We start from the raw sequence: 20,651 nt of genomic DNA, 5'->3' as shown, positions 1-20,651 counted from the left end.
TCTTCGTTTAAATAGAGCGCGACGCATGCGCACGCGCCTGCGTAGTCGCAGCGGCGCGTTATAAATATACAACACACCGAAGTGTGAAGCGAGCCGACTGGAATGAAGTTGTCGGCAGAGTACAGTGATCGTATGATGGCGCAACATGTCGTCTGTTCGCGTTTCACGCCGGCAACGATTCTTTTATTACTTGTTTCCGCGTGTGTCGTTCAGCTAGCAAAGGCCAACGCGGCGTCGACGTTAACGTCGACGTCGGCCAACGGCGTCCGATCATCTGTGAAATCGGTGCCCGTGATAAGGACGGTGATCCCGTTGTCCGCACTGCTGTTCGGCGCTGCCGATAATCGCCGCCCCCTCGTCGAGTTCCTGGGCACCGATCTCGGTCTCGATCTCGCCCTACGATGGTCGTTGTCAAGATACGATTGTCCGATGTACTCGGACGATACCCTCCTGGATGCGGTGTGGTCGTCGTCGACGCGCGATCGCGCGATCTACGAATTTCGAACAATTCCTGTAAACGCAAAAATTGTCTATTTTTGTCTAAGATACGATAGCGATGACGGTGACGGAAAGAGATGGAGCAACCTCGGCGATCGTACCTCGTTAAAAATCCCGGTACACCCGGAGTAAGTAACTTTGAACACTTTCCCTCTATCTATATTTAGGTTTTCCTCTCCTTCCCTCTTCTTTTCTTACGCACGAATCTGTCATTCTTTCTCAGTTTCTACTAACGTATTTTCCTTTCTTCCGTTTTGTTATGAGTCACAGAATAAAAGTAGGCGGTGATCTCCTAAACAATGAAACATAATGTTTTAAGAAAAGACATCAAATTATTATTAAAAAATTTTTCATTAAAAAAAATATTTAATAATTATAAACCAATCATTATGATGGAGATAATAACAGTACATCTATAAAAAAAGACAAAAAGTTCAAATATTTTACTGGATATTAATTTTATTTCAAAGCAGTAATATTAAAGGTCTTGAGAGATTCATTCAATTTGTAATTAAAGCAATTATATAAACTTGATGCATCAAATCACAGTTGAATCATGGTTCAAACGCACTGTATATTGTAAACAATGTGTATTGAATAAATATAAGATTATTAATATAATTTTAATTAATATAAGATTGTTAATACAATATTATATATATATATATATATATATATATATATATATATATATAACTATTTGAAAAATATATATTTTACTTTGTGAAACATATAATATCATATTTCTCTTATATAACATTCATACTTGGACAAGACATGTTTCATATATAATTCTTTCGCTTTTCGTTGAATAGATTTATGAAAAATTGCCAATTATTTTTTCAGTTCTCGCATGGCACATGCCTCTGTTGTAAAATCTTTAAAAAATTTATAAAACTCGCATAGAGTGAGTCCACTTGAAGCAGGCGTCAAAATATTATATGGCTAATATTAAAAATAGAGAGGCGTATATTTTGAAATTCTAGGAAGGGAGAAGTCATTCGCCTCTCTTTGATATTCTCGTCTAATTATTTACACTGCGGAAAGGCGAAAGAAAGAGAGAAAGAGAGAGAATGTGTATGTGTTATTCACTCCGTTATCGCAGATTCTCAATATACGAAACACACGCGTAGAATTATCTTCGCGTTCCCACGAATATTACATTTTGATTTATGAGACAAGGCAGTCACAAAGACAGTTTATATAGTGCAGTATATTTATATAGTGTACAACACACAGATCGTTTAGTTTTCAATCACGCTTCAACAGTTTGTTTATTCGACATCAACATTTCGTGGAGAATTGGACGTGTCGGATTATAAGGGTAATGGAGGAACGATAAAGCGTCGTCGGAACGATAACGCGTGTTTTATCGCGAAGAATGTGCAACTTTAGACGCGTGCATTTGGATGATGCTCGGGGCAAGGAATTTGTCTAACGTTGAAACGCGCGCGCGAGATAATTATACATATACGTTACTATGCCTAATCATTGACCGAGCATATCTCTCTCTTTCTCTCTCTCTCTCTCTCTCTCTCTCTCTCTCTCTCTCTTTCCCTTGCTGGCGATGATCCAGCCGCATCTCTGATTCAATAGCCGAACTTGGCTCCCACGTTAATGAATAAAAATAGAATGAAGTATGTGACCTGTTTTTTTTCGCCGTTTTCCGATGACGTTCGTTGAGCTCTCAAGATTTACGCAGATACGCAAAATTTATCGCCTTCTACAACAAGTTGTGCAATGTAATAAATATTATGTATTCCATTTTCGATTTATTGTTAGCTTTTCAACGAACCGAAGGTGATATTAAAAACAATCGATTCAATCTCTTTTATCCTGACTTATGAAAATGTTGGACTTCTCGGTAATTTTTTATCCATCATATAATATTTCTATAATTTTTGCAATGATAATTCTTTTAGAGGGAAAATAAATGATTTCTGATGAGCGAATAATTGTCAGAGTATAAAATACAGATGTTTTTTCTCTTAATCATTTCTATTCAATATTTGAAGAGAGAATACACGTTCTTCATCTAGACAGATTAAAAGATTTATGTAAAACAAATACGTTTTATATGAATGTCAGTTTTTTTATATATCGACGATCTGGAATATCGTTATCTGAATATAATATCTCTACGAAGACGATAGCCTTATTTACGAAAGAACTCTTGTTACATATTTCGCCGTATAATTCATTCTAGATTAACGAGATATCGGTACCTCGAGTATGAATCTTGATATGAATGGTTTTTATGTATCGCTTCGATATAATAGCAGTAATTTATCGGCCGCTGTTTTTTTTTTTTCCACGGGGTTGGACGCTATAAAAAACGCGGAGAGCAATAATAATATGTAAAATAAAGAAAATACAACGACAACAATAATTAAAAATGAATCAGATTAATTTTCTATCGCAAATTTCTTATTCACAGAAAATATCTTCGTACACGACGAGATGATCCCTCCCTCGGAGAGAGTCCCTCCCTCAACGAAAATCTCACCTCGCAAAATTACACGGATGTACATATCGAAGGGTTGCGAATCGAGATGGCCGAGAAGGAACCTTCTTACAGCGAAAACGGAATTCCTCAGATCCGGGCTGGAATTAAAGCGGTCATCCGTTTATTCGGCACCGGTATCACACCAGATACCCTGATTAGTTTCACTGATGTGCAAGCGGAAAGGGGCTCCGTTTGCGATAAAATTAAAAGTAACGAGTTTCCAGTAAGTATCCATGAAATTACAGTGTTTAATGGTTAGAGGAGAGAAATTACAAGAGATTTGACATATCTTTGTATTTAGGTGGAAAATGTAGAGGAATCTACAGCGATCGTTCATGTAGTACTTCCTCTGGGATCGTCATTTTATGTATGCGCAAAACGGCCAAAATATGAAAAGGATGTTCTGAGGAAAGATCAAGTGCTATTTAAACATCAAGGCACTGCACTGTATAATACTGTGAGCATATATATATCTTTCTCTCTTTTTTACATCTTTTATTCTATTAATGTGATATTTAAAATTTATATAAGCTCCCTCTTTGATATAAAATTATTGAGTTACTCAGTGAATACAATTATTTATAGTTCAAGACTTTCAGATCTGCACATATGAGAAAATATTACCGCTTTGGCTCACTATCATCATCATTCTCATTTGTCTCAGTTTGTCCGCGCTTTTCTCTGGTCTCAATCTCGGTTTAATGGCGATAGATAGGACCGAATTGAAAATACTTGTTAATACTGGTACAGAAAAAGTAAGCAAAGTTTTATTTTTATATCTATAGCATTTTCATTTTTTTCTCTTTACATTTACGTTGCATTATTCCACTATTCGTTGTAGGAGAAAAAATATGCGAGAACAATTCAGCCGGTAAGAAATCACGGAAATTATCTTTTGTGTTCGATTCTGTTTTCCAATGTTCTTGTCAATTCAGTGTTTACGATATTGTTGGATGACTTGACCTCCGGGTTTGTCGCTATTATCTGCTCGACGTTAGCTATTGTCATTTTCGGCGAAATTTCGCCGCAGGTATGTTTTTCACGCGAACTACGCTTTTTCTATCGTTTATGTGTAAAATTGATCTTAAGTTTAAAGATACGATATTATTACGTTATAGGCTCTTTGTAGCAGGCACGGATTGTGCGTCGGTGCAAAGACTATCTATCTCACCAAATTGACAATGCTGATCACTTTTCCATTAAGCTATCCAATCAGTAAACTTCTAGATGTTATTCTCGGTGAAGAGATCGGGAATGTATATAATCGAGAACGTTTGAAGGAATTGGTCAAGGTAAGTAATTAAGTAATCCAGTAGTAATTAAATAGAATTAGAATACTTTGCGATATATTAGAGAGTAGTTTGTAGAATTGTGTAGAATGGTTTTCATGCAATATTTAACAATATTAATGTATTCCTTATTTTTACATGAATGATTGTATTTACCAATCTTTATTATTTTTTGAATTATTTAAGAAATGCTCGCAAAAATTTGAATATCTTGTATGTAGAAAAATATTATAATATTTGGGAAATGCATGAACATTTGAAATTGATATATTAATACTATATAGGAATCTTTCTAGGTAACAAATGAATACAACGATTTAGAGAAAGATGAAGTAAATATAATTGCAGGAGCGTTAGAACTGCGAAAGAAGACTGTAGCAGATGTAATGACCAGAATCGAAGATGTATATATGTTGAACTATAACGCTATTCTAGACTTTGAAACTGTGTCTGAGATTATGAAATCAGGTATGATTAACAATTTAAGCGAGCTTTAATGATGCTTGTTTACATTCATAACACTGAAGATATTATTAGTTTATTGAATTAAGCATTTATTACAGATAAATCTTGTATTAGATAAGCATTTAGTCTTACCAAGAAACTTGTCAGTTACTTAATTTTGATCGAATGTAGGTTTCTGTGTTAACATTTTACAGAGTGATGCGAAGCTTGTTAAATCAACTAGTGTATTTTATTTCTAGGATTTTCGCGTATACCAGTGTACGAAGATGTAAGAACGAATATAGTGACGATGTTATATATCAAAGATCTCGCGTTTGTTGATCCTGACGATAATATGCCACTTAAGACACTTTGCCAATTTTATCAAAATCCATGTAATTTCATTTTTGAGGATGTTACATTAGATATAATGTTTAAACAATTTAAGGAAGGTTTGTATATTATATAATTGAATGTCTTTTCATAAAAAAATTTTTTTTAAATGGAAATATAAGAGAGATAGAGAGGGCAATAATAATGACACATGTGTATCCATAGGTCATAAGGGCCATATGGCTTTTGTGCAAAGAGTTAACAACGAAGGCGAAGGTGATCCATTTTACGAGGTGATTGGTTTGGTTACATTGGAAGATGTTATTGAGGAATTAATTCAAGCTGAGATTATTGATGAGACAGATGTGTTTAGTAGGTTTTGTTATCTTATTTGCAAAGGTTTCTCTTGCGGCAATTAAAAATACTTTTGAGTATATATATATATATATATATATATATATATATATATATATATATATATATATATACATATATATATATCAAATTATAAAGCACCATTTAAATACTGGATATTGATTTTTGCAGCGGATAATAGAAGTAAACGTAAAAGACAGGTTCGAGCAAAAATGCCAACGGATTTCACCATATTTGCAGAGAAAAAAGAAAATCAACGAATACACATCTCTCCACAGTTGACTTTGGCAATGTTCCAGTATTTATCCACGAGTAAGGAACAATATTTAAAAGCGTATTTGTAAAATGTGTAATGTTAGATTTATAATTATATATCATATGCGATTTTCTCTCAGCTGTGGAATCGTTTAAACCAGATGTTATATCGGAAACGATTCTGCGACGTTTACTGAAACAAGATATTATTTATCATATTAAAGTAAAATCACGTGAAAAAGCCAAAAGTGATCCAGCTGCGATAATTTATCAACAAGGAAAAGCAGTCGATTACTTTGTGCTAATTTTGGAAGGTCGTGTCGAAGTGACAGTTGGCAAAGAAAACATGATGTTTGAAAGTGGCCCTTTTACATATTTCGGATCGCAAGCTCTTACCGCTAACATCGGAATTGGTAAGAATGATATATATCTTTTAATAAAAATATATTTCTATGTTTATCGGATTAAATAGGAATGTTTGTTATCTAGCCGAATCGCCCACGAACGTAAATCCACAGACGGTCGGAAGTATTCAATCTATTAATTTGGATTCTATGCTACGTCATACCTTTGTACCAGACTACACAGTGCGTGCAGTGACCGAGGTATTCTACGTAAAAATCAAAAGATCTCTATATCTTGCTGCGAAGCGCGCTACAATTTTGGAAAGAAGGCAAAAGGATCCGTTGCCTAGTCAAGAACAATTCGACGATGAAGTGGAAAAGGTTGCAATTTTCTACACAAAAACAAAAAATAGATTAATTTATCATGCAAAACATTTTGCCAATTGCATTAGACAAAATAAAAATAATTCTAAATTAATTTATAGTTGTTGCATTCTTTGGAGGAGGATGATCGTAGTGTGCCTGAGTCTCCGGTGTTGCCTATGGACAAACCTGTAGAAAACGAGAAAGAAAAGGATGCTTCAATTCATTCGCCTATACGCAGCGTAACAGCACCGACATCGCCGATTCCAACCAGCGCCAGTCCAATCACCAATTCGAAATTTGCCTCACCACGAAATGACGGAAAAACGAAAAATTTATCAGCAAAGGTTTGTACTACATATATAATTTTAAAAAATATTTATTATAATTTTAATTATATAAAAAGTATATATATTTTTTATATAATTTTTTTTTTAAGTCATTTATCTTTAACATTTTTTTATAATGGCGTGCGAAATGTATACTAAATTCATTTTTTAAACATTTTTCTTCGAATATACTTACAATCATTTGTTATATGTTCATTCAAGATACAAACGAGTCCGGTGGAAAATCAAATCAAACGTGATTCCTTAAGCACGCTAGATGCGGATATTCTCGTCCGACAATCTGAAGCCGCACGATTGTTGTCCACCACTAAGAGAGTAAACGACAATGAGGAACGAACAAATCTTTTGCCTAAACAGGATAACTCTTAACGCTTACAGAATGGCCGACGAAGCTCGGTTCTGTCGGCAAGATCGATAACGTCAAGAGCATCGAGCGACACAGAGCGAAACATGCTGGCATGACACGTATTGCTACTGTGACACTAGGTACTTCATGAATCATTTAAATATTTAACATAAGAGAGGAGAAACGTCATATTTTTAACAAGCAAAAGCTGTACTTGATATGCCTCGGTTTTCTTATAAATTCTTAAATTATTTCTTAGATATATTATCAGATAAATCACTTTGTCATGATAGTTTGCATAGAGAAAAGCACGAAGGAATACATGATGAATTATCACAGACACACACACACACACAATAGCATTTAATATAATACATGATAAAATTAAGATATAGTCATAATTACACAGACTCCATTAAATATTTTTAAATATATATATAGAAAAAGGTCAGTTCATAAAAAGAGTAAATTTAATAATTATATCTTAAAATAACAATTCTATCTTAAAATGAAAAACTGCTTCCATTTTACAATCATAAATATATATCGATTTTTTTGTTTGTTCTTTTATACATTTTTTATGCAATATATATTTATAATAATTAAAATTAATAATTAAATTTATTTCTCTTATAAAATATGTCATTATATATATATATATATATTGTATACTATAAAAGAGATTACATATTTCAATATGAAAAAATGATGGCATTGCGAGTACAGTTTTTAACTAACTTGGAGAAAGATGAATAGAAACTATGCTGTAATAATAATGCCTTGACATTATTTTGAATATATTTTAGTATAAAGATTCACACACATTACCATATAAAACAATAATATATAAAATTAGCCATATGCGCGATTGAACCACTATTATATATAAATATATTAGAAAAAGCAGTACAAATGAAAGAGAAGTTTGACAAAGGATTAATATATATCCAAATGTTACTTTTCTCTGAAAAACAGAGATTTTGGTTATTTACATCCCTTGGATTGTACATTGAATCTAAATGTATAATAGATTAAAATGGCCCAGTTAGTAAGTAGAAAAAGTGAGAAAAAGGCTTGGTACATAATTCATGTAATTACTTATACTTTTATTACGTGCCTTAAGAAATTGTCTATACAGGTATTACTGTGTGTATTGTGTGCTTAAATTAATTTTAATTATAAGTATTGCATTCTTTCTCCTTTTTTTTTTCTTTTAAGAAAACTGAAGTTTTATTAATGCATTAAATAGTTACATTCCTATCACAACTAGTGCAGTCATATACTCTTACATCATTCTTCTCTCATTCATTCTGATCTAATAGAAGATAAATGATATAGAAATGTACCCTTTTTCTTATCGTTATGATTAAAAAACAGCAAAATTTTATTTGTTGCTTATCAATTGCATTTGATTTTTAATGAAAATTTAATGAAGCGATACTTCAATTATTTCAGTTAACAAACCATGTAATATAATTAATTAAATTACAAAAGTTAAATATCTCTTACATAGATATATGTAGGAAACAAAATTATTTTTCTTTCAATATCCAATAAACTTTATCATCAAATACATATTTGTGATTAAATTGTCACGATATTTAATATATAAAAGTAATATTCAGTGATACAAATAAAAATAAACAAAATTTTTTATTCAAAAGATTTTTTTTTTTTTTTAACATTCATATGTGAAATTAAAAAAAAATTCGCCTTCTATTGTATAATTATCTGATAACTTCGTCATAATTTTAGATATAAAGGCCCATATTACAGTCTTGTCATTCTGTAATATTGTTAACATTTTTTTCAGAAATCTAATTTCCTTAAATTGTTATTTTGTTTTATAGATTATTTCAGTGATGCAAATGTACAACATTAATATTATATTGTTGTTAATTGAGTACTTATGATATACATTATAGATACATCGAGATTAATATATAATAATATTGTAATTATCCAGCATAAAGCGTTTTTTGAAGAGCAAGTTTTTCTATGTACATGAAAGAATTCTAAATCCTATTGGACCTGGTATATAGAGGAAGTAATTAAAATGTAAAGAGCGAAAAACAGCTTGAAATATCTCTCTGTGTAGTCTGTGTGTGTTAATTATTATGAATAATCTCTATATTAAAATATTTAACAAAGAATGAAGTTTTATTTTTGCATTATATGACATGGCACAACAAATATAATTTCTATAATAAATGTACTTACATACATGTATAAGAGACAATTTATATTAAAAAAAAAAATATTTTACGCCATTGTATAATGTAAATCAAATTTTACATTTGGCTTGGATTTTGTAGAATATATCAAATTAGAAAATGGTTACCTGACATTGTTCTTGTAGATCAAAGTACTTATTAAAAAAGATCAATAAGAGAATTGCGGTGAATATTATATATAATATATATATATATACATATATATATATTTTTTGTACTGTGTAAAAAACTAACTAGAAATATTATATGTGGGGAAAAAATATATTACAAAGCCCTTCCCCTCTCCCTCAATACGCAAAACATTCTATTGTAGAATGATAGATTTAAGTACATTACAATAAACTGTTAAACAAAGTTACTGCGTAAAGGATGAATATAAACATGACATTTTTTTATGGAGATGATTTACATAGTGTACATAATATAGTGAATGTAAAGTCATGTTAACATGTATGTTCTTCATTTTCCCATTGTATTTATTGAGATTTGTCATGTCTATCATGACAAATCTTTAAATGATTACATATTTATCATGCCATATATTTGGTACATTGCGATTGTTAATTAGATTCCTATATTTGTCTTTACAAATAAAAAATTATTGTAGCCGATTGATAGAATATTAGTTACATATTATATATATATATATATATATATATATATATATATATATATATATATATATATATAAACGCGATTTGAACAAAACAAAAAATGTCAATCTAATGTATGATAAATGAGAGAACTTTTATTATAAATATGCTCTTCCTTTGATTATATTATCTTTATAAAATATAAATTAAATCTTACATTTAAAATATATTTGGTTTTTTTTATGCAGTCTTTCAAACATTTTTATATTATAAAAATTACAATAAAATTTTTAGTATCTTATATGTATGTATCTGTATATATATGTGTACAATTATTTCTGTGATAATATAGATAGATAAAATTGATTTTTTTATTGAAAGGAATATATATAAAGGCGCATATAAAATGCATATATCTATGCATAAAAAAGATAGAGTATATAGACGGAAAAAAAATTTTTTATCAGATAAAAACCAATAATGTTATTTATCAAATCCCTAAAGTAATAAAATATCACACTAATGTGAAACATAATTAAAATCTATTCTCTGATATACAATAAGAAAAATTAAGTAAAACACATCTCTTAAATCTTATATAACAGAAACATATATAAACAACAAATATATCACAAAATCTTTTCTAATTAAAAAGCAAAATTATAATTCTGCTCGTATAATTCTTTTTATTTCGCTTAATTTTGTCATGCTCAAATCTTTTTCCGCTATTAATTTTTGCAGTGACGTAATTTTTGCATCTATGAAGGCAGTTTTATCTTTCTTTGCTCCTCTTTTTCTCTTGAGATCTTGTGGCGGAGAATATATAAAATTTTGTATAAGACACCATGGCTGTTGTTTATTCATCCATGTAATCAAATCCATATTAATGTTTGAAGCATATAGTATTCTACTTCCATCAATAGGCATTTTTAAAGTAAATGCAGTTTCTGTAATTTTCTTCATGCAAAATATGTTTTGATTTTTAGAATTAATAGCAAATACCATATGACTGTTTCTAGGCAGTTTGCTTGGTATATTTAATTCAAGATAATTATAATTACACATTCTGGATACTTCAATGTGAGGAGTTACTTTAAGTTTCTGTTTGGAAACATACAGATTTATTCTCCTCAAATTGTCTCGTTCATCCATCATGTTCTCATAGAGGATATTTAGTTCCTTTACTTTTGCATAAATTTTCTCCATAATAAGTTCTGTTCTCTGAAACATATCAATATGAAGATTGACATCATTATTGAGCGATAAAGAATTCTCCAGTTCTTCAAGAGAAAACTCGATTATTTCTTGTTCTTGCGATAGACCTAAAATTATATTTGATTTGTAATACTGTATACACCTAAATGTCCTCTCTTCCACTCTTATCTCCTGAATTATGTCAGCAAAGAGTTTCTTTCTTATATAATACATTTTGGATTGATCACAATACATTAGCCACAAAACGTTTTCCATTTCAATACTGAAGCAGGCACAGAACGCGGAAATATTTCTCATTTTCTTTCCCAAATGTATCTTCTCAAAAACTAGATCAGAATCTCTATCATGTACCAAGACTACCATATCCATATCTATGAAAAGTAAGAGACCTGCTACCTTGTCTCGTCTCTTTACAGGCACGATATCATTGATGGCATGGTCGCTAGTATAAATTAATTGTACGATATTGTCTCTCTTTAACGCGAACAACTTTCTATCGTATGCGATTATGCATAAGTTCCCTTTTTTTTTCGAATCGGTAGTGAAACAGTTTACAAATCGTGTCTCGGTACTCTCCAAAATTAGAGAAAAGGCGCGTACCTCTCTCACAGCATTCGACGTAACAGAAAACAGCAATGTGGATGATGTAACCTGCTTGTCATCGAGGTACACGCCGTTGCTCGTGGCGGTCAGCACCTGAAAGAACTCGCTGCCCATGTCCAGGGCATTTTTACTCAGAAGGACGAGTTCGCCGGCACGAGACAATTTGTAAGCCCCTTGTGGCGCGCATATGAAGAAGGCTCTACCGTCGAAGATCTGGATCTTCCTGAGGGGTTTTGGCATCGACAGAATTTGCACATCCTGTACAACCAAATTGCCTCTCGTGTACGGAAAGACGACGAGCTTATTCTCGTTCCAACAGAAGCACGTCTCCTCGCCATAAAATTCGCACACGACAAAATTCCGCAGCACGATCTCATCGTCGATCGTGATATGCATATCTCACGTTACGTTTCCTCAAGTCTTCAACACGTACACCTGTATGTACAGACGTAAAAAGAGATGTAAGGCACGTAATATAAGTGGTTTGTTCTTTTTAGCACAACTGACTGCACTAGAGCGTTTTTTTTAGCTAACCCATGAAAAAGAAAACATTCTTTTTAGCAGTTATCAGTACAACCTCAATTAATATGACGAGTTCAGTGAACTGCTTGCACTAAATATGATGTCATTTCGATATATTGTAAGTTTCCACTCTTTTTCTGAATCGCCTATAACATAGAAATTATTGATGTCTCGACATTTTTGCTGAAAAAAAATCATTTTAAAATAATCTCAAAAATCTTCTATTAGCTGGTGGGTAGGTTTGAGATATCCTGTATATATATATATATATATATATATATATATATATATATATATATATATATATATATATATGCTATAGATATTTGGCAAATGTAATATATCTGACTTGAAACATAAAAATAAAGAAAAATTATTTTATTTAAACTCATATGATGCATTTTCGTTGAAGACTTTAATGAAATCTTGAGTTTGAACATTTATTTAACTTATACGGACGAAAATATAGTTCATCACATCATATGGGAATAATGTTTTGAAATGTGAGAACGCAGAAAAAACAATTATTCAATTACATTTAAAAATTTATTTGTAATCGAGTAATGTCCGATTGACCAATCAGGTCAGGAGAAACACAGATTTCTTTGTCCTGATTGGTCAATCAACCATATTATGTTCTGAACACAATGTTGCTTTTGGATGGCAACCTATCAATTGGTAAGACTGATTTCACTATTTTGAATTGACCAATGGCAATCGCCGAACGTCGCTACTTCGATGTTCAACGCTATAACTATTAATTTGAAGTGATTTTCAGTTGTACTGCCGTTACAGAAGGATACGTATACTTGAAGAGTTGCATTGAATCATTACGAAATGTCGGATTTCAAGCAACAGTATAAGAATCCGCGTCCGGGTTTTGGTCACGCGGATCTTAGTAGGATTCTACGAGCTTATAAGCATACGGAATCTCGTAGAGAAATCAGAACACGAGCATTCGACAACAATCGTAGACTCCAAGATGTCTCGGTACCCGCCAGTCCGTTCTCTAGTAAGTTAAGGAAAAGCTAATTGTTTAATGAAAAACGATATGTTTGCAATGAGATTACAGATAACTAAAGCTAATGGTTATTTTTCATGCAGCCTTGCATATTATTCATTTTCATTTATGTGATATTTTTATCATTAAAATTAATATTTTTATCTTGCATTTTTCATTTTTTATTTCATTTTACAGACATTGCTAAGAATAATTGATGGTTAATCATACTTAATTATTAAATGACTTAATTATTAAAATGAACATAATTATATGTCACACACATGTAATATAAATGTGAATAAATGTTGATAGTCTTTATAAATCTCAAATTTGTTAATAGAACTTGATACTATTTAATAATTAATAGAGACAGAAAATATATCATGTAAATAATTATGTATAAATAAATATTATAATGTATAAATAAATATGTATAAATAAATATTATAATGATTTATATATATGCTATGCAATTAAATAATAGTTGCTTTTTTTTATAAAGGATAAATCAAAGTCAAACAGTTAAATTTTGCCAGTATGTTTTATAAATAAAAACAAGAAAAAAATTGAATTTGTAAAAGTCATATTTATTTTGTTTTTGTTTAGTGTGAGTGCCAAATTAATATTTTTGATGAGTTCTTTTCATAAATTAACTTTCGTATAATTCACTTTTATTTTTATAATTATCTATAAATAAATATTAACAAACTCGTAAACTAACTAAACATTGCAGCAAAACATGACTAAACAAATAAACATTGCTAATTTATTTTTCCATTTATTTTCTGTGTTAATAATAAATTTGTAATTGTTTTTATGTTTAATATTTTTATTATAATTTTGTGAAAATGAAGTTTTTGTAATGTTTATATAATATTTTTTTTTGTTTATACTCACATAAAAAATTAAGAAATGTTGATTGTTTAACTTTAAGATTATTTATCTTGTATAAACTGATATATATCCTTTATTTTCATAATTGTTTTATATTCATGTTAATTTATACCATTTTAAATTGACTAATCAAGAGCAAAAATATCATTTTTAGCAGAGGATACATCTATTACGGATACACGTATGAAAAAATTGATAAAATGGAAGGAAGAACGCAAGAAGAGAAAGAAGCTGGAAAATGCGACAAAAAAACCTGCTTTTAAAGTTGGTATTGTTCATCACTCTCTATGTTCTCCTATGGTTCGAAACAATGTATCAACTGCAGTTGCAAAAACACCTAAGCAAGCAACACGATCAAATAATGTTCAGAAATGGGTTACAAAAGCTACAGAGAAGCGATTATTAGCTAAAGCAGCATCTTCTGCTAAGCAATCAGCTGCTACTATAAAGAATGTAGCTTCAACATCAACAAAATATCCTATGAATATCAAAAAGTCAACATCAAATACTAAAAATAAAAAATCATTTGCCTCTGCTAATCATGAATTTAGACCTCCATCTGGATTGCATAAAATGCCTTTATTTGGTCTTGTACCAATAGAAGAAACTCCACAGGAAAAGGGAAATTTCTTCATACAAGATAAATTGCAAACAGAATGTAAAACTGTTGATATAAATGAACAGAAAGATATATCATTGAAAAAATTATACGTAGAAATCCCTGATATCAGTGATACTATAGTAAAGTTGAAAACTCCTGCAAATCCAAAGTTATTATCAAATAAACGAAAATCATCACAAAGATTAAATGAATCAATTTGTGATTTAAATGATGTTACGTCTGAGTTAAACAGAATTACAACAAGGTCATCATTAAAAGAACAGATGATGCAAGACTCTTTTCAAGAAAAACTTTTATCAGACAATATTGATATGCAAACACCATCACAAAACAGTACTTCAAGTGATATATCTTCTAGTAAAGAAAATTGTACTATGGACGACCTCATTCAATTTTCGCCATATCTCACACTGAGCCGTGGCAAGAAAAATGCTAGAAAAGAACGACAGCAGCGGCTTGGCATTGGTCGCTTATCCTCTGATGAAATTCCAACCAAAGATACTGTAATGAAAAATTTAAATATATCTGTGGAGGAAGAAGTACGCACAGCACAGTATTTCAAATTTCTATTGAATAAAGAAATCGAGAGACTTAAAGAACTTTGTAGAACATGGTTGGACATCAAATTAGAAAAGGATGTACCAGATGATGTTATATATGAAATAAATCAAGCAGTAGGACAGACAAATTTACTAATAAATAAAAAGTTTGAAAGATTTCGTGGTTTAGTAGAGGACTGCGAAATTGGTAAAGGAGAAAAACTGGTTATGTGTAAAGATTTACAAGGATTTTGGGATATGACATACGTGCAGGTCAAGGATTGTGACTCGCGATTTGAGAAACTGGAACAAAGACGAAATAGAGGTTGGCAAGAGGAAGAATGCATTGTTGCCAAACCTGCTACCAAAAAACGAATGCCTATTAAAAAACAACATATCTCATCAAAGCCAAGTTCGCTACGGTCATTAATTGTGGCTGCCAGAAAAAAAAAGATGGAAGCGAAAACAAGCAATTTGATGCAGGATACAAATATAATATATTTCACACCTTCTCAAAATAATAAAAAATCTGCGAATTTTAATAATACTGATATGACTATTCAATGTAGCGCAAAGAAATCTAAGTCGATTCCTGTTCAATATGAAAGTTCTAGAACAAGCTTGTCACAAAAAGTACAATATTCTGATGATAAACGAATAAAAAGTCCACTTACAGCTATGAAAATAAGTCAAATGGGTAAAACACCAGAAGTTCAATTAGATGACACAATATCATATATTAATTCCGGTCAAACACCTGGTAAGAGTATATTAAAGAAATCGGAAGAGTTAATAGATACAGAGATCCGTGTAAAGTCTGCACATAAAGTAAATTTTGATGATCAAGTAGTAATGAATGAAATGCCTCTTGATGAAGATGTACAGAATACATTAAACTTATCTATTGCTTTAAATAGGATAGATAATCTCGATTTGGATGAATTAAGTCTACAGGAGTGCATTAAAGCTGGAAGAAAATTAGATTTTGAGGAATCTGATAATTTTGATGATATGCAGATTTCGACTGAAACACACAGATTTAAAATAAAATCAAATGAATCTGAATTATCTGTTCAAGATACCTTTGATTCTAGTGCATTTAATGATACAACATTCTCTATATCTGATAAAGACTCATCGCCAAATGATACAAAAGTTATATTACCTAAGAAAAAATTAAAACATCGAAATCAACCTACCAATCATAAAAATATGTCAAATATAGTTGTAAATATTTTACCTGCAACACCATTACCAACTAAGACATCTATTATCTCTGATACAATTTCAAATATGAAAGGCATCGAAAATTATGATACAGAAATAAGAATACTTAGAAATAGAACTATCACAACAAATAACACACCCAAAAACAATAGGACAAGTGAAATGGTAAGTTATAATGCTTTTATGACTTTTATTTATACGTATTAATGCTTTTTTAATGTTAATAATAGTGTCCAATCTTTTTGAAATAGCTAACGTTATAAGTCAGCATGTAAATCAGCATAGTTTGTTAAAAAATATAATACTAATATTAAGAATCTTTTTATACATCTATACATAAATGTTAATCTATTTATATAATGTTTTAATTATGTAAAGAGAAATTAATCAAAAAATATTATTTTAGATGACTCAAAGGAGAAGTGTTAATAAAAAAGAAAATAAGAGCCCTGTGAACTCAAGTAGAAAAAGTTCGTTAAAATTATCGCAAAAAAATGGAGATAAATACATGATACCATCAAATAAAGACAATATAACAGAGGTGGAAAATATGATATTGACAGAGAATGTTGATAAAAAAAGAAGATCATCTCGTAAAAGCGTTGCATTTAATGGTAATTTTTTTTGAATTTATATATTTATCAGAAGTTATATACATATATAACCTGATATATAATCATATTTTATTACAGAAGAAACATGTTTAGTGTGTGCTGAAAACAAACCAGCGTTACCTATGACTCCTCATGCAAAACGAAATCGTAGCAAGACACCCTCAAGACGAAATCGTAGCAAGACACCCTCGAAGCAAACATATGCTTAATGAAGATCTTATATCAGGGATACATCATGGGATACACCAAAACATCGTAAGTTTTAATAATATAAAAAGAAGTAATGATTATATATATGTAGTAAAATATTCTATTAATTAAAATTTGTTAATTTCAGTTCCTAACAAAGTTACAAGATCGCATCCGAAAAATTAATGTTTTTTTTATTTCCATTTATATATATATTTATTATATGTTGTATTTAATAAGTAAACTGACACACATAGCTAGAAATTTTACATATAATGACATTTATGTGTCAGCAAAATGTATGCATATAAAATAATACACTATATAGTAGTCAATTCTATTAGTTTACTTATTATAATTGAAGAATATTCATTATAAAAGATATTTCCTAACATTTTTATAATTTTACACCTGATATAATTTTATTATTAAAATGACATTTATATGTCTGTGTTTTTGTAGAATTTTAGATATAGATATTTAGACATAACAATTGTAGGATTATTTCATTATAAAATTATTAAATAAAAATAAAATCACAAAAAATAATAATAAGGTATGAAAATTTCTTATAATATTGTAAGGTATGAAAATTATTAACATTAAAAAAGCATTGACATTATAATTCGATTTTATTGTTATAGGATGTTTTATTTGTTGGACTCCTCGCTTCTTATGATGCTATAAATAACGAATTTTTATAAAAATTATATAATTATATACAAAATATTTACAGTTTTGTCTTTAACATGAATATTATCAACATATAAATGAATTATCTAAAACTATTATTTTATTTAAGAAGCCCACCACAATCTTACACTATTGTCTCTGTGCTTTTCAATACCATACTGTCTTTGTCCGGAACTAGTTGCTATGATTGGTAAACTTTTATGTAAGCTTGTTCCATTTATACAATCTTTAGACAATTTTATTTTATATTTTGGATTTAAATTTTCATAATTTGTAATATCTGATAATTCCCATATAATGATATTTCCATCAATACCACCTAGAAAATATATATATATATATATATTTAATGGAGCATATTATAACTTATTTGATATTATTTTTTGTATCTAACTCACCAGAAATTATCTGTTTATTATCAGGAGTGATAGCAAACTGTATTCTTTGATTAGTATCTGATTGTCTTCCTTCAAAAGAATAAAGAACAGTTCCAGGATTACGAAGATCCCAGCATAAAAATTCATTATTTTTTCGAACAACAGAGAACAATTTCATTCCACAAGAACTAAATTCAATTTGTGTTATGCCACTTCCAGTTTTAAAAGTGCAGAGTGGTCCATCTTTGTACAGTCCTTCAAATATAAAACAAAAATATATACAAAGTATTTTAAGGATATTCTGCAATGAGTAGTATTACTAAGTAGAAATGCATACCAATACATTTAGAATATGTGCCAAAGGCAATTAGACCTGGCATGATTGGATTTTCACGAATACATGAGACTAACCCAATCATATTTGGAAAATCATGTTTAAATTGAATGGTACTTGTTTGACGTCCAGGACGATCCGTATTGAAAGTTCTCACAGCATTTTTAAAACCACACCATATTTCTCTTCCTGCATTTATGAATTGAACACTGAGAGAAGCTTCTATTTCATCCACTCTGAAAAAAGACATGCTCTTACATTCAAATCTTAAATAAAAATAAGTATTGACTAATATAAATACTAACTGATTGTAAGGCTGATATGTTGCACGCAATTCTCCTGTAAATGCATCCCATAAATGAACAGGACTCTCTCTACTAGTACTGAGAAAGCAACATGTTATAGGCTCCCATGAGTTCATAAAAGGATACCAACAAGCGTCATATATAAGACCTCCTTCTTTAACAGTCAGAGCAGGTGTAAAATCAGTCTGTAAAAAATCAGATGGAAATTGGCCAGAGTATAACTCTCTGGGAAGTTCATAAATACGTATCCTAAAATCTTCTGATGGTACAAGTAAGCATGTCCCATCTGGGGACCATTGGCAACCTTTCGTAAAATTCTCATATAAATCTGTAGGCTGATATTCTTTAGTAGCTACACATAATAGTCTCGGTGTTATAGACCAGTTATATTGCATACAGGTAGATTCTGCCAATTCAATATCTTTTGAATTTATATTTCTTGGCCCTGTGCTATTTACAGTTTTACAATTTTCTATTTGTTCTGATATTGTAAGATTTGTTATTCTTTCCGAGAATAATGTTGTATTATATGTTACCTATAATTTACAATTAACAAGATTATAATACAAGAAAATCTGAAAATTTATTACTATGCAATTTTCTAGAATAATTATATTAGATAATTCTCATCATGCAGATATCCATACGTTAATAAAAACAGTTATAAGAAGACTTCATAAGAACTAATTCATGAATAAAATATAATCTCTTTAGTATATCAATATCTATATTAAACTTACATGTGATGATTGAGGATAAATTTCATCTGAGGTTAGAGTTAGATTTGTTTGTTTGCTAGACTGCAAGCAAATTTTATTATTAGTTAAATTACAAGATTCTTCAGTTTGTTCGACTTCTGATTGTACTTGGTCATCTTCCTTAGTTCTACTTTCTGCGTCATCTCGGACTGCATCACTTTTGTTTAAAGTTTCACATTGCGTTGTTATCAATGCCAAACGTGATTTTACTGCGATTTCGTCACGTTCCATTTCCATTTCTCACTGTACGAGCAGAGATCCTTTTTTTCTACAATTTTCTATTTTTTTCACATAAGTAAGAATTTAAATACACGTAATTACGAGTAATATTCATTTATTTATTTTTACTGCTAAATTACATCTTATACCACATACAACGCGGTGGATTCCGAAGACAGCTTTAAAGTTAAGGTCTTACGCACAATAGAAAAAATATTAGGAAGAAATATATTAAATATTAGGATTAGGAAAATAATATAAAATATATTAGGAAATAATATAAAATAATATTAGGAAAATAAATATTAAATATTAAGAATAGAAATAAATATTAAATATTAAATATTAGGAAGAGCTATTATTAGAATTATTTTACTTCAAATAAGGGTATAGATGAATAATGTATTAACTCATAATGAATTAAAAATTAGGAATAATTAATTCATCCCGTTCTTTTATTTGAAGTAAAATAATTTCAAATTGCTCTTTATAATATTAATATTTATTTTTATTTCTAATATTTTCTTTATTATAAGATCTTGTTAAATTGTGTATTTCGATATAAATATCTCGAGATTAGCAGTATTACAAATTTTTTTTTATAGCG

General features: G+C 30.0%; 4 protein-coding genes across 6 annotated transcripts; 2 read left to right on the top strand and 2 right to left on the bottom strand.

Moving 5' to 3' along the window:
- The first annotated feature begins 87 nt into the window (after positions 1–87).
- On the top strand, positions 88–9,659 carry LOC126857362 (unextended protein). 2 transcript variants are annotated; one of them, XM_050606713.1, is made up of 14 exons: positions 88–626; positions 2,936–3,227; positions 3,306–3,461; positions 3,604–3,759; positions 3,846–4,034; positions 4,123–4,296; positions 4,590–4,761; positions 4,998–5,189; positions 5,296–5,442; positions 5,617–5,757; positions 5,925–6,113; positions 6,190–6,425; positions 6,530–6,754; positions 6,959–9,659. In XM_050606713.1, exons 1-14 carry the CDS (start codon positions 103–105, stop codon positions 7,124–7,126), a joined length of 2,961 nt encoding a protein of 986 aa, XP_050462670.1. In that variant the 5' UTR covers positions 88–102; the 3' UTR covers positions 7,127–9,659. The 2 variants fall into 2 exon arrangements, with proteins under 2 accessions (XP_050462670.1, XP_050462669.1); XM_050606712.1 differs by having other exon boundaries at positions 5,841–6,113.
- A 522-nt stretch (positions 9,660–10,181) lies between these two features.
- LOC126857366 (uncharacterized) lies at positions 10,182–12,453 on the bottom strand. Its single transcript, XM_050606718.1, has 2 exons — positions 12,326–12,453; positions 10,182–12,183 (listed from the first exon to the last, which is right to left on the bottom strand). Exon 2 carries the CDS (start codon positions 12,142–12,144, stop codon positions 10,591–10,593), a length of 1,554 nt encoding a protein of 517 aa, XP_050462675.1. The 5' UTR covers positions 12,145–12,183; positions 12,326–12,453; the 3' UTR covers positions 10,182–10,590.
- LOC126857363 (disks large-associated protein 5) lies at positions 12,317–17,891 on the top strand. 2 transcript variants are annotated; one of them, XM_050606715.1, is made up of 6 exons: positions 12,317–12,388; positions 13,049–13,282; positions 14,325–16,720; positions 16,962–17,169; positions 17,248–17,424; positions 17,507–17,891. In XM_050606715.1, exons 2-5 carry the CDS (start codon positions 13,108–13,110, stop codon positions 17,376–17,378), a joined length of 2,910 nt encoding a protein of 969 aa, XP_050462672.1. In that variant the 5' UTR covers positions 12,317–12,388; positions 13,049–13,107; the 3' UTR covers positions 17,379–17,424; positions 17,507–17,891. The 2 variants fall into 2 exon arrangements, with proteins under 2 accessions (XP_050462672.1, XP_050462671.1); XM_050606714.1 differs by lacking the exon at positions 12,317–12,388 and having other exon boundaries at positions 14,322–16,720; positions 17,507–17,887.
- Positions 17,892–17,975: 84 nt separating this feature from the next.
- Positions 17,976–20,228, bottom strand: LOC126857369 (telomerase Cajal body protein 1). Its single transcript, XM_050606725.1, has 5 exons — positions 19,808–20,228; positions 19,068–19,603; positions 18,766–18,998; positions 18,450–18,683; positions 17,976–18,370 (listed from the first exon to the last, which is right to left on the bottom strand). Exons 1-5 carry the CDS (start codon positions 20,060–20,062, stop codon positions 18,156–18,158), a joined length of 1,473 nt encoding a protein of 490 aa, XP_050462682.1. The 5' UTR covers positions 20,063–20,228; the 3' UTR covers positions 17,976–18,155.
- Between the last annotated feature and the right edge of the window lie 423 nt (positions 20,229–20,651).

The sequence above is a fragment of the Cataglyphis hispanica genome, chromosome 21 (assembly GCF_021464435.1).
Source record: "Cataglyphis hispanica isolate Lineage 1 chromosome 21, ULB_Chis1_1.0, whole genome shotgun sequence".
In the NCBI taxonomy this organism is placed as follows: Eukaryota; Metazoa; Arthropoda; class Insecta; order Hymenoptera; family Formicidae; genus Cataglyphis; species Cataglyphis hispanica.
The sequence above is the reverse complement of the archived record's forward strand: the minus strand, read 5'-3'. Positions and strand labels throughout refer to the sequence as shown.